The sequence below is a fragment of the Bos javanicus genome, chromosome 2 (assembly GCF_032452875.1).
Source record: "Bos javanicus breed banteng chromosome 2, ARS-OSU_banteng_1.0, whole genome shotgun sequence".
In the NCBI taxonomy this organism is placed as follows: domain Eukaryota; kingdom Metazoa; phylum Chordata; class Mammalia; order Artiodactyla; family Bovidae; genus Bos; species Bos javanicus.
In genome coordinates, this window is record NC_083869.1 from 127560015 (window position 1) to 127574339 (window position 14325).

Sequence of the window (14325 nt, forward strand, 5' to 3'; positions counted from 1 at the left end):
CAAGAAATAGCCATGCCTTTAGTTTCTTTAAATTAACTTTGATCTATTTAGATGCCTTTAGAAGAACTAGCAAAATTAACCTGTGTTGCTAGATGTCAGAATAATGGTTACCTGAGGTGGTTCTTGATTAGGAAAAGGCTCAAAAGAAACTTACGGGGTGCAATAAACATCCTCTTGGGCTTCCCTGGTGGCTCAGTGTTAAAGAATCCGCCTACCAATGCAGGAGAGGCAGTTTCAATCCCTGGGTCAGAAAGATCCCCTGGAGAAGGGAAATGGCAACCCACTCCAGTATTCATGCCTGGAAAATCCCATGGACAGAGGAGCCTGGTGGGCTACAGTCTGTGGGGTCACAAAGGAGTCAGACACGACCTAGCGACTAAATAACAAAAACGTTCTCTATGCATTCTGGGTGGTGGTTACACGAGAGTGTATATGTGCATATACGCCCGGTGCTACATGCTCAGTCATGGCCCTGTGACCCCACAGACTATAGCCAGCCAGGCTCCTCTGTCCATGGGATTTTCCAGGCACAAATACTGGAATGGTTTGCCATTTCCTCCTCCAGGGGATCTTCCCTGACCCAGGAACTGAACCCACATCTTGCGTGTCTCCTGCATTGGCAGGCGGATTCTTTACTACTGAGCCCCTGGAAAGCCCATATATGCACATATACACATCCATAAAGTTGTACAAATCTGCAGAAATAAGTCATTCACAGTCAATAGGAGTAACAAGGTAAAAAAAATTGTTTTTAATTGTTTTTTGGTTTTATCCAGTTCTGAAACTTTTTATTGCCCATATGATGGTAAATCCCATCTCAAGTATCTGGGGACCACATCACCTTACAAGGCCATTCTACCCTCCCCTCTGATACCCTGCTAAAACTCTGGGCACTACTGTCAAACACCTCTCTATGAGCCAGGCTCTGTGCTGGGCACTTCACAAACATTATTTGTTTAACTCTCTCATGGAGGGGTCTGACGTGGTGTACCGTCAAGGAATGAGATGCTCAGAGCTCACAAGACACTTGCCTAGGGTCACACAGCTAAGTGGTAGAAGTGGCTTCAGTTTTCATTCTGTAGCCTTTCCCACACACTGCAAAGTGGCCATGATAAGAAACACAGTCTAGCCAGCTCCCCATTGGCCCTGAAAATAACTCTCCACCTTTTTTTCTTTTTTAATTCGGGCTTCTTTTATTAAAAAAAAATTTTTTTTTTCCCCATTTTTTGGCCACGATGATTTTTGGCCTACAAGATCCTAGCTCCCCAGCCAGGGATGGAGCCCTCACTGCCTTCACTGGCAGTGTGGAGTCTTAACCCCTGGACTGCCAGGGAAGTCCCCTCCACATTTTTTCTTTTAAACCATTTTAGAGCTGATCCCCAGGGGGAATCTATAACCCCACCCCCACCCCAGCAAGCACCCGGGGAGTGACAAAGGGCGTTCTGGGGGACCCTGACAGGGTGGTTCTGCAGGGTTTCTGCAGCCTTGGCTCAAGTCACACAAGCCTTTGGGCTCCCGCACCTGAGTCTCCAGGCATCTCCAGTCTGCCCCTTCTTCTGACGTCCTGCCTGAAGGAATCTGTTTGCTCTTGATTCAATCTGGAAAGACAAGAAGAGGCCGTTTACCACCTGAGTGAACACCCCTGCCCCGCCCTGACTGCTCGGATCCTCCTGGCAGTGACCCCCAACGGGACCGGCTTCACAGAATTGAACAATGGGCTCCTTTCTGACCTTTCCTGCTCTGACTGGGGTGGTGGGCGGTGCCCAGGGCTGCCTCCCAGCCGGGCCCTCTCCCTCTCCCTGTCCTGAGGCCTCACCCACCGGTGCAGACTGACTTGACTCTAAATCGGTTCTGCCTTGAGTCATCGATGACCAGTCCCTTCAGGACAGGGGCCTGTCTTATTCACTCTTCTCCTCCTTTGTTTTCCTCACACAGTAAGGACTTAGTAATTGGTTATTGGAACAAAGATGAAAATGGAAAAGAACCCTAAAATATGTGATGTTTTTAATGCTGTACATTGAGGGCCTATCATAGCAATAACTAGCTCCTGACTGTGTTTGATTCACTTTGCCCTCCCAACAGCTCCAAAGGCCTTGCCTCTACATTTACAGATGAGGACATGGAAACAGTGTGGTTAAGGCATTTGCCCAAGGCCACACAGCCAGGAAGTGGCTGAGTCAGGACTCCAGCCTTGGCAGCCTGGAGAGAGATTGTCCTAAGCACTGCAGTTCACTGTCTCAACACCGCCCCCATCCCTGGGGTCTGAAATCCTGCCACTGGCACAGAATCTCTTGAATTAGTCCTTTGCCAATGAAATGAGCTCTGGGAGTTGGTGATGGACAGAGAATCCTGGCGTGCTGTAGTCCCCGGGGTCTCGAAGAGTCGGACATGATCGAGTGACTGAACTGAACTGAATGAAATGAGTGTTCACCAGGAAGATAACATGGTCAGCCACAATGAAACACTGAGTGACCCATTATTTCCAATAATTCCTGGTCCCTCTGAGACGTTTTCCCCATACCCTTTGCCCTCCTCTGGCCTTTCTTCCAAAATCTTTGAGCCTTCAGCAGGACACTACTTTGGCAGCAAACAGTGGGAAGGCTGTGTCCAAACTTCAGAGCCCAGGCTTTGGATCCAGGCCGGCTGGGTGGGCTTGAACCTTGTGTTTGTCATTAACTAGCTGTGTGGCCATTACCAAAACAGTCACCTCGATTAGTCTCAATGTCCTGACCTGTAAAATGGATGTACTGGATGGTACCTAGCACCATCGCTTTACAGAGGATTACCTGGAGGATTTAAATTTAAATGAGATGATGTACTTGCAAGACTATTACCCATAATGCTCAACAGACGATGATGGTGATGATGGTGGCAGTGGTGGTAGCATCATCATCAACTCCTAGGGGGAAAGGTGGTCTCAGCAAGGTGCACAGAGGAGGGTGGGTTGGCTTAACCACCATGGATTGTCCACTTTGGTACCACCTCCCCCAGGAAGCCCTCCCTGATGAGTCCAGTTCCTAGTGCTCTCTTCCTCCAATGAACCCCTCTTGCCTCGTGGTATCACATGCCATGCTTGACTCTTTGCGACTCCATGGACTATAGCCTGCCAAGCTCCTCTGTCCATGGGATTCTCCAGGCAAGAATACTGGAGTGGGTTGCCATGCCCTTCTCCAGGGGATCTTCCCAACCCAGGGATCGAACCTGAGAGTCTCCTGCAGCTCCTGCATTGCAGGCATGTTCTTTACCTACTGAGCCACTTCGGAAGCTGCGTGATATCACAGATCGTCTTAATTGACAGGGTCGTGATGTCCTCTTTGTCTCTGCAGGCCAGTCGTAAGTGCCCTGAAAACAGAAGCTGTTTTCTCCTTCCAAATCCCCACACTAAGCTTGCTCACTTGTCAAGGGAAGGAAAGAGTCAGTAATAACACTGAGTTAGTTCTTTGTGCCCGGAGAAGGCAATGGCACCCCACTCCAGTACTCTTGCCTGGAAAATCCCATGGATGGAGGAGCCTGGTGGGCCGAAGTCCATGGGGTCGCTAAGAGTTGGACACGACTGAGCTACTTCACTTTCACTTTTCACTTTCATGCATTGGAGAAGGAAATGGCAACCCACTCCAGTGTTCTTGCCTGGAGAATCCCAGAGACGGGGGAGCCTGGTGGGCTGCCGTCTATGGGGTCACACAGAGTCGGACACGACTGAAGCGACCTAGCAGCAGCAGCAGTTCTTTGTGCCAGTCCTGGTGTGCTCCACACACGGGCATGACCATTCCTTCTAATCCCTCACCCCGCTTTCATGAGATAAGTATTACCATCATTCTTATTTTACAGATGAAGAAACAGGCTCAGTGAGATTAAATAGCTAAAGTAGAAAAGCTGGAACTGGAAGCCAGACTTGTCCTTCTTCTAAACCCAGTCTTTTTTCCACTACAAGGAGAGGGAGAGATGAGGATTCAGTTCAGTTCAGTTCAGTCGCTCTGTCGTGTCCAACTCTCTGGGACCCTATGGACTGCAGCACAGCCAGGCTTCCCTGTCCAAAGCGGTGCCTGCATCACCGGAGGGATGGCAGGTGAAGAGCGCCCTCTATTGAGCATTTGTGTGTGATGACGGCAGAAGAGAAGCCCAGGGCAGAATCCTAGCAGTCAGATGTTCCTATGAGAACCTCCGCGCATCTTTAGTTTGGAAGAGCATGTCCAGATCAATCTCTCAACATGTGGCTGCCACCCTGATGGAAGAAGAGAATGAAAGAGATTCCAGACTGGGCAGCATCCGTCCCCATGAGAGTAGAAATGTTGTGTGTTTGCTCTCCTGTTCTGTCCCCAATTTCTTGAAAAGTGTCAGGCAGAGAGTAGGTCCTCAACAAGTGTTTGTTGAATAAATGAATGAATGAATTAGAGGCATTGTTCCTTCTCTGTCATCCCTGTCTTGCCCATTCTCCCCAGTATTCAGAGAGCCACCATGATCGCTACATCTGTGCTGATCTCCGCGGGTGTCGTCCTGGGGAAGGTCAACCTGCTGCAGCTGGTGATTATGACGCTGATAGAGGTGACAGCCTTCAGTGCCACGAGGCTGGTCAGCATAAGCTACCTCGATGTGAGTCCTGGTGATGTGAGGAGGGACCTCTGGGATAAGGAATGAGCAGGTGGAAGGGGAGGGCTCCATCTCCATTTGATAAAGCTTCTGTGATGAAAAAAAAAATTAGAGACAGGCCAAAATGGGGTTGCAAAAGTGTGGTGTCTGCTCAACATTTAAACACACTGAGCAAATGCTATGGAAGGGGGTTCCCACAATAAAAACACGGCTGTCAAGGAAAGGGTCAGTTCCTCACCATAGGCAGCACATTATAAGCCTTCTCCTGCTTTGTTATGGTCCTCATGGTGGTTGTTTTAGAAAGCTGCATTAAGTAAAAGTCATCTCCTCTCTTCTCTGCAATGTGTTAGTTTAGCTGGTTCAGGGAAGGGTTTAGCATTGATTTTGAGAGTTCATGTCTTCTTAAAAACTTCATTTCAGCCTGGGCTTCTTTTGTGGAAGGACTCGGGGGAAACCAGAGCCATAAACCAGAGCTGTTTCAGCTCGGACACAACTCAAGAAATGAGAATTCCAATTTGACAATTGCCAAATGTAGTTTTTATATTCCTGGGAGACCTCAAAGAGATTAAAAATGCAAGATCTCTTCCACAGACTTACATTTTTACATGTGACTAAGTGTTCCTTACTTTTTCATTCATTCATTTCACAAATATTTGTTCTGAGCCTGTTCTGTACCAGGCAGTGGGAAAATGTGACTGTCATGGAACTTCCTTGTTTATTGGCAGAGGGAAAGACTGCCAATAATCAATAAAATAGGCAAAAGAGATAGCATGTTGAAAGTGAAAGTATTAGTCGCTGTCATGTCCAATTCTTTTGACCCCATGGACTGTAGCCTGCCAGGCTCCTCTGTCCATGGAATTCTCCAGGCAAGAATAATGGAGTGGGTTACAAGTTCCCTGGGTCAGGGGAACTCCCCAACCCAAGGACTGAACCCACATCTCTTATGTCTCCTGTATTGCATGCGGGCAGATTCTTTGCCGACTGCTCTATAGCAGGGCTCTATAGCATGATAGATAGTGATAAGTACAATGGAGGAAAAAACACAATGAAGGAAGAAGATAGGAATAGTTGGGAGAGGGGATAAGGTGTTAGAGAGAGTGGCCAGGGAAGGCTTCATTGGGCAAATAATTTCTGAGTAAAGAGCAGGTGGCAGCAGGTGTGCAAGTCACGTGGGTATCTGAGGACAGGGGCAGATCAAGGGCAGAGCTGTGGGAGTGGTCTGCATCTTTCAAGAGTAGGATCTTATTACTGACACTATTCCTTTTAATTTTTTATTTTATTGTTATTCTTTTTTGGCTGCATCATGCCATGTGGAACTTCCCTAGCAAGGGGGACTAGGAATCTAACCTGTGTTCCCTACAGTGAAAGCATGGAGTCTTAACCACTGAACCACCAGAGAAGTCCACTGATACATTGTTTAGAATTGTTGGTATATAATGATAATAAGCCTGCAATGCAGGAGATCCATGTTCCATCCCCGGGTCAGGAAGTTCCCCTGGAGAAGCGAATGGCAACCCACTCCAGTATTCTTGCCTGGAGAATTCCATGGACAGAGGAGCCTGGTGGGCTACTGGCCATGGGGTCACAAAGAGCTGGACTTGACTGAGCGGGTAACACTTTCATTTTCAGCTGTAATAAAAAGGAGATGGACTTTTAGTTGCTTTTATTATTGTTTTAAATTCTCAACAGGCAACACATCCCCTTATTGCCTGTACCCAGAATAGAGCACTCCCTCTACTCTGTACTCCAGGCAGTAGAACAGGTGGTCCAAAGTGCTGCTGACATGAGAGCATGGCTGTGGCTTTGAGGAAGAGCCAGGGAATGAGCAGGAGGGAAAGTCAGAGGGGTTGTGGGACAGCAGGTCACGCAGAATCCTGTTGGTCATAGTAAGAATGCCTACTTTGATACTGAAGGAGACAGGTGCCATTGGGGGATTCAGAGCAGAAATGTGCCATGAGCTGACTTAGATTTTAACAGGATCGCTTTGGCTGCTACATGGAGAAGCCAGTTGGGGGACAAGGGTGGAAATAGGGAGACCAGTTAGAAGGTTATCACAACAATTTGGGCAAGTATTGAAGTCGGTTTAAACCAAGGTGGGGGTCACTGGGGCATGGCAGTAAAAATTCTGCCAAATCTGGATTTTTTTTTGAAGGCACAGTGGACAGGAGTTAACAGTAGCCCACTGAGTTATGAAGGGTTACTAAATTTGATATTTGTGTCAGGGGAGTGTGTAATTTCCTCGATTCAGTCTTGCCATAGCAAAAATTTGAAGTGACGGACGGACCAGTGTTACAGCTCCATGTTACAGTGTAGTTTTATTTAGAAAGCAAAGGAAAATAATCCTTGAGGGCAGGTCGACCCAAAAGACAGGAGAAGAAGAGAAGCCCCCTTCCTCCTCCTTTTATATATTTTTTTCTCCTCCCTCTGAGCCTGCCCTATGTAAATTGGGCTAGCCAGGAGGGCTGTTTGTTTAACCTCAGGTCCTCACTCCTTTGTTCTATTTTCACGGGCTTTTCCCTTCTTTGTCTTTTAGCCACCACCATTCTGGACTCCTTTTTCCTATTCTATCTACCTAACATTTGTAAAGCAAAATTAGTACATAGCTTGAATTTTCTGAAGACTTTAGCTTGGTATTATAAAATCTCTGGCAGCTTCATGTTGCAAAGTTTATGTTACTCATACTCCATGCAAAGAGTTGAAATTCTGCCAAAATGCAGCAGTGGGGTACGTGTCCATGTAGCTTTTTCCCCAGGTAAGTGGACTTCGGCCCAAAGCATTCAAAGCCAACCAGAGGGGAGTTCCCTGGCAGTCCAGTGGTTATGACTCAGCTCTTTCACTACTGTGGCCTGGGTTCAGTCCCTGGTCAGGGAACTAAGATCCCACAAGCCGAAAGGTACAGCCAATTAAATAAATAAAGCCAACCAGAAAACTACCAGGAATAAATAAATACACAGCAACTCATGGGGCTCCTCGGAAAGGGGGACTGCTGGGTGGAGTCAGTTTCCTGACTTCAAGTCATGCCTCTTGAATGAAGGCAGAACTTCCTAAATGGAACGCAGGGATTTCCCTGGGAGCAGAGGCTGCTGATGCTCACTGCTTCCACTGGGTTTTGTTGCAGATGAACATGCATGTAAGCATGATGTATATGCACATGTTTGCGGCCTATTTTGGGCTGACTGTGGTCTGCTGCCTCCGGAAGCCTCTGCCCAGCGCATCAGAGGACAAAGATCAGACAGCAACGAGCCCCAGTTTGTTCACCATGCTGGGTGAGGACAAGGTGATGTGGGTGGGCTCAGATCTGGGGTGAGCAGGAGGCTCCAAAAGGGCTCTGCAGAAAAATCTCTCTGCTTTTCCAACTTTCCCCGGTGTCTGAAGCCCCTTTGTAATGACCCATTTCCTCAAGCAATGTTTGATGAATTCACATCTTTGAAGGAAGCATTCCCCTCTAGGGAACCTCTCTTCATTGATACCCAGAAGAGAGGAGAGACTTGTTACATCTCAGTTTAAATGAGGTTATCCGGGAACTGCCTTGCTGGTCCAGTGGTTAAGAATCCGCCTTACAATGCAACGGGGTGAGGGTTCAATTGCTGGTTGCTAACCAAGATCCCACATGCCCCAACTAAGACCTGATGCAGCCAAAAATAAATTTAAAAATAAATAAATAAGATTAGATTATCCAATCCTTTTGTCCTTAACTTAAAGAAAAGAATTAGATGGATGAAAAAAGGCAGACTTGGGAATGGAGGAAAGAATGGGAGCTGGAAGAGAGAAGTAATAATGTCTAATCTGAAGGGTTTTGGTAGAAGTGATGAACTTAAGGGCTGGGAGAGGCTTAGAGGAAGGAAATCGGCAGTGAGACTGCCAGCAGGCAACTGAATACCAGGCCGTGGGGCCAAGTGGAAGAGTTCCATTAATTTAAAAAAAATAATCATGTGGCCATCATAGGCTAGAGTCAGGAGGCTTGGGTTTTGGTGGCTTCAACTCTCTGGGCCTTACTTTTCCTTGCCCATAAAGTATGTTAGCTGGGCCCTGCCGACTTAAGAATTCAGAGAGGAAACCAGACTTGTCCAAAGTTGGTGAGCAAGAAAGTAACAGAGATGAGACTGGCCAGGTCCGGGAGCCTCCTGTCTGAAGTCCCCCGAGACTGAGGCTTTGGAGCAGGAATACTGGTTCTGGCCACTGACCCTTTCTGGTCCACAGGCACCCTCTTCTTGTGGATATTCTGGCCGAGTTTCAACTCTGCTCTGCTGGAACTTGCAGATGAAAGAAACATGGCCGTGTTCAACACCTACTACGCCCTGGCGGTTAGCACAGTGACCGGCATCTTAATGTCAGCCTTGGCTCACCCTCAAGGGAAGATCAATATGGTGAGGAGAAGGGCTGGCCCTTGGGCAACACTTGGGTCTTCTAGGCCATATTCATTCATTGGCTTCTATTTTGGGGGGCATTTACTCGTGTTCTTTGTCAACATTGGGCTCAGAGTTTTACATAATTCTTAATTCACTTAATTCTTACAATAGCCGTAACAGTAGGTACAATCAAAGGGCTTCCCTGGTGTCTCAGTGGTAAAGAATCTGCCTGCCAATGCCAGAGATGTGGGTTCGATCCCTGAGTTGGGAAGATCCCCTGGAGAAGGAAATGGCAACCCACTCTAGTATTTCTTGCCTGGAAAATCACATGGACAGAGGAGCCTGGGGGCTATAGTTGATGGGGTAGCAAAAGAGTCAGACATGACTCAGCAACTAAACAACAACAGTTACAATCAAAGCCCCCTTTTTCTGGTGACAAAGTTAAAGCCCTGAGTGGCTAAGCATCCAAGGATACATAACAACTAAGTGTGAGCATGGTTAGGATATTGAGTAACTGCTTTCAAGCTAAACGACTCCCGATCAGGGTGACTGCTCCCTGAGCCCGAGACATGGGGTGAGATAAGACCATTGATGAAGTCTCAGCAGCGGGGAGGGGCTGGTTTCAGGATCAGAGATGCAGGGAGGATGTTATAGTGTTGTCTTGCTATCAGCTTACCAAGTAACTTAGATGCTGTCCTCTAGCTTACTTCATTCACCCACAAGCTATTCCTTTGCAGACTCACATCCACAAGGCAGTGCTGGCAGGAGGTGTGGCTGTGGGTGCCCCTTCTTACCTGATCCATGCTCCTTGGCTTGCCATGGTGCTGGGATCTGTGGCTGGGATGATCTCCATCGGGGGATTCAGATACCTGCAGGTAAGGAGCTGGGCGACTGATACCTGCTGCTTTGGCCTTACGCCAAGGTCCAGGCCCCTAGACCGTGGTGGGCCATCACGTATTGCTATGCACTGCATTAGGCGCTGGTTGGCAGCTTCTCAATTTAGCTTCAGAGCTTGGGTGAGGGACCTGTCCAAGTTGGATGATGCTTTTGCTAAGATCTGGGGAGCAAGTAACAGAACCAATTCAAGCTTGCTCAGGAGTAAGGGGGATTTGTTATAAGGCTACTGGGACACCACTGAACCCAAGAATAGGAATGCTGCTGGGAGCCCAGGAATGACTGGCACCAGGGGTGGGAGTGTTGTGGGGAGCCCAAGAAGTTCCTGCTCTTCCTTTTTTGCTTTTCCTGAACACCCATTTTCTTTTCACTCTTCCTTCCTCTTCTATTCCACATGGTGGAATGTCATCTTTCTCTTCAAGAAGGCAGCCATGTGAAATTTCTTGGTACCAACCGCAAGTTCTTTGGAGAAGGGATTCATTGGTCTAACTTGGATAATGTGCCCATCTTTGGCAGGGGTGGGAGACAAGGCACATGATGCATATATGGCTTTTGTCCATGAACCATGTGAAGGGAGATGGGAAAGGCAGCACCCAAAAGAGGGGTGCTGGGTTGATTATCCAGGTCATCTTCACTTCTGATTGTTTAGTTCGTCTTCTGAGTGGATGGATTTATCCTCCTTCAATATTCAACAGATAAGATCACAATGCTCCATCAGAGCCCATTTGTTACAACACACTTCTAAGAGAAATATTTAAGAACAACAAATCTTCATAGATTTGAAGACTTGATGGAAGAAGAGGGAATAGATTATTGGTTGACACAAGAAGCTGAATTTGAATGAACCATGGATATTCAGGGAGGCAGTTTCAATCCCAAATAGGGAAGAATTTACCAACAGCTCAATCTGACCACAGACGGAGCAGTCTGCTTTTCATCTCTGAAGTGGAAACACACATCTTTTATCTCCTCTGACTTTGAGGCCCTCTGATGAAAGTAAGATGTGCACAGCCAAACATGTGTCATAGGAATTTCCTAGAAGTCCAGTGGTTCAGACTCCAAACTTTGACTGCCAAGTGCCCGGTTCAGTCCCTGGTTGGGGAACTAAGATCCCTCAAGCTATAAGATGTGGCCAAAACTCGTGTATCATGAGTTATCATCAGGCTCAGTGTCCATCATTTTCTCTGTGCCTCAGGTTGCTTGATTCTATCGCCAGGGGAAGGATTCAAAGATGATTCACTGATTTTTTTTTTCATTCATTTGCTCAACACATTTAACAGACATCCTGTGTCCCAAGCTGTAGTGTAGTGAAGAAAATGGATAAATAAACACAGCACAGTTTAAGAACTGCTGCTGCTGCTGCTAAGTCGCTTCAGTCATGTCCGACTCTGTGCGACCCCATAGACGGCAGCCCACCAGGCTCTAGAGCACATATAAGCTGGCCTGAGATGGGTCAGGAAATGCTTCCCAGGGCACAGGATGTCTCAGCTAAGCACTGACAGGGAACTAATATTCACCAGGGAAAGAAGTGGAAAATGTCCTCCAGGCAGAAGGAATAGTGTGTTCAAAGGCTCAGTGGTGAGAAGAGCATGTGACCCAACCAAGACACAGATGTTCTTTTGGCTGAAGCATCAAGTTCATCAGGGAGTGTGTCTCTCACCAGAGCTTTGAGAGATGGCTGGTGCTCAGGAACACCTCCTGGGGGAGCTGAAGAGTCTGAATTGTTAATCTGAACACAGTGAGGATTCTGAGGAGGGAACTAGCCTGATAAAATTTGCATTGGAGGCCTTTCCTGGTGGTCCAGTGGTTAAGATTCCACCCTCCAATGCACGGGTCATGGGTTCAATCTCAGGCCCGGGAACTAAGACCCCATACACTGCAGGGCAACTAAGCCTGTGTGTGTCACACTACTGAGCCTGCACACCACTAGTGTCTGTGTGCCACAGTGGAAGACCCTGTGTGCTGGAACTAAGACCCAATGAAGCCAAATAAACAGATATATTGTTTAATTTGCATTGGCCTCCACATCTGTTGGCTCACGGCCATCTGGGAGGCCACGTGATGAAATGGAAGGAGTGCTGACTGGGACTCTGGTGGAGTGGTCAGCTTCTTACCTTTCAATCAGCCAAGTAGTCTCTTGGATGGAGTTAGGTTTGGGCTGGACCAGTGGGTTTCAATCAACCGCTGGGGACATGGACAATGTCTGGAGACAGTTTTGGTGGATATACCTGGGAGAGGGCTGCTTCTGGCATCTAGAAGGTATAGGCCAGGGATACTGCTGAACCTCCTATAATGCACAGGAGGGCCCCTCAGTGAAAGAAAGTGAAAGTGAAAGTCGCTCAGTCATGTCCAACTCTTTGCAACCCCATGGACTATACAGTCCGTGGAGTTCTCCAGGCCAGAACACTGGAGTGGGTAGCCATTCCCTTCTCCACGGGATCTTTCTAATCCAGGGATCGAACCTAGGTCTCTGGCATTGCAGGAGATTCTTTACCAGCTGAGCCACAAGGGAAGCCCAAGAATACTGGGGTGGGTAGCCTACGCCTTCTCCAGGGGATCTTCCTGACCTGGGAATCAAGCCAGGGTCTCCTGCATTGCAGGAGGATTCTTTACCAACTGAGCTCCCCCAACACAGCCCCAAATGTGAGCAGTATGGACCATGGCCAGCAGCACTGGTATCATCCGGGACTTTGTTAGAAATGTAGAATCACAGGCCCCAGACCTACTAAATCCAACTCTGCATTTGGATGAGCTGCCCAGATGCTGTGAGTACACACGCAAATCTGAGAAGTACTTATTTAGCTGAGCCCTAATGCCCATCCCCCGGATGCCCTGGATGCCAAGGGTCTGGAAAAGGGTGGGGAAGGTGTAGCAGTCCCACATGCAGCTCTGCTGATGATGGTGTTTGTCCCCAGGCGTGTCTTCAGCGAAAGGTGCAACTCCACGACACCTACGGCGTGCACTACACCTTCGGCTTGCCGGGTCTGCTTGGAGGGATTGTCAACATCATGCTGATGGCGCTTCAGGCCCAGGGAGTCGATAAGTCCACGTGGGTCACTTGGCTCAGCCCCCTGTCACTCCATCCATCTCAGGAAGCAGTGTGCCCAGAGTCCTTGGCTGGGGGTGAGGGCCATACACTCAGGGCCAGGCAGTCAGAAGGCTTCAGTGAATATCTGTTGGCCAATTTATTCCAAAATTCCAGATAAGTCCCCACCTTGTATGGACTGTCCAGGTCACTTCTTTCTAAAGCAGTTAGCTTAAGTGAAAGGAAAAGCTGATAGTCCTGCTGCTGCTGCTGCTGCTAAGCCGCTTCAGTCATGTTCGACTGTGCGATCCTATAGACGGCAGCCCACCAGGCTCCGCCGACCCTGGGATTCTCCCGGCAAGAGTACTGGAGTGGGTTGCCATTTCCTTCTCCAATGCATGAAAGTGAAAAGTGAAAGTGAAGTCGCTCAGTCGTGTCCAACTCTTAGCAACCCCATGGACTACAGCCTACCAGGCTCCTCCATCCATGACATTTTCCAGGCAAGAGTACTGGAGTGGGGTGCCATTGCCTTCTCCATGATAGTCCTGAGGCCTCTCCAAATGTAGACAGAGGAGGCAATCAGGCCCAAACCAACTGAGTCCATTTCTCGGCCCCTGGTGATTTAGGTGGTGGTGAAATAACCATGAGGTCTTGACCAGGTCCATGCTGCCTAACCTCTCTGAGCCTCTGTCTCCCCATGGCAAATGAAGATAATGGTAGTACTTCCTCGCATAGGGGTGTTGGATGCTAGGCACTGTGTGGTTAAAAGGATTTGATATGTGATATGTTCATGTAGGAAAATGCTGAATACTGCTCATCCCTGGGACCCAGAGAGGAAAAGTGTGTGGTTAATGTCTCAATTGTGAGGTGGGAATGTGGGTCCCTGGACCAGAGTCAGGTCCCACACCCCCCAGGCAATCAGATCAGATCAGATCAGATCAGTCGCTCAGTCATGTCCGACTCTTTGCAACCACGTGGACTGCAGCATGCCAGGCCTCCCTGTCCATCACCAACTCCCGGAGTTCACTCAGACTCATAGACAGCAGTGATCAGAACTCTGACCATGGCTTTCTGAAAGTTGTTATCTTCTTGTTCTCGCTTTCTGGGTTTTTCTTCTGAACTTATCTTCTGAATGTGGCTCACACATAATGAAAGAGTGACTTGTGCATGATACAGGAATAGATTTTTCCAGATGAACCCATACAGTGATAACAACAATAAAATTTCTGATGACAATCAGGACTATTTATTGACTGCTTTCTAAGTACTAGGCATTAAGCTAAAATCATTAGGTGTACCATCTTATTTAATCCTCACAACTACCTGGTGAGGTGTTATTAGCTTTCCCTAAGAAATGATACCTTGGGGGAGTTAGCTGTCTGAAGTCACATGGCTGGAAGCTGGCTGTCGAGGTGGTGAGCACCAGCGGTGGGTGATGAGAAATTGTGTTTGGAAGCATCTCAGAGAAAT

The 14325-nt window shown here is 48.0% G+C and overlaps 1 protein-coding gene across 1 annotated transcript in view; it reads left to right on the forward strand.

The window, feature by feature from the left end:
- LOC133233034 (RH-like protein IC) overlaps positions 1 to 14325 on the forward strand; it is a 40777-nt gene that overhangs the window by 12139 nt on the left and 14313 nt on the right. Inside the window, exons 3-7 of the mRNA XM_061393091.1 lie at positions 4440 to 4590; positions 7706 to 7853; positions 8788 to 8954; positions 9674 to 9811; positions 12746 to 12879. Of these exons, the coding sequence (XP_061249075.1) occupies positions 4440 to 4590; positions 7706 to 7853; positions 8788 to 8954; positions 9674 to 9811; positions 12746 to 12879 (738 nt within the window). The remainder of the gene's footprint in view (positions 1 to 4439; positions 4591 to 7705; positions 7854 to 8787; positions 8955 to 9673; positions 9812 to 12745; positions 12880 to 14325) is intronic.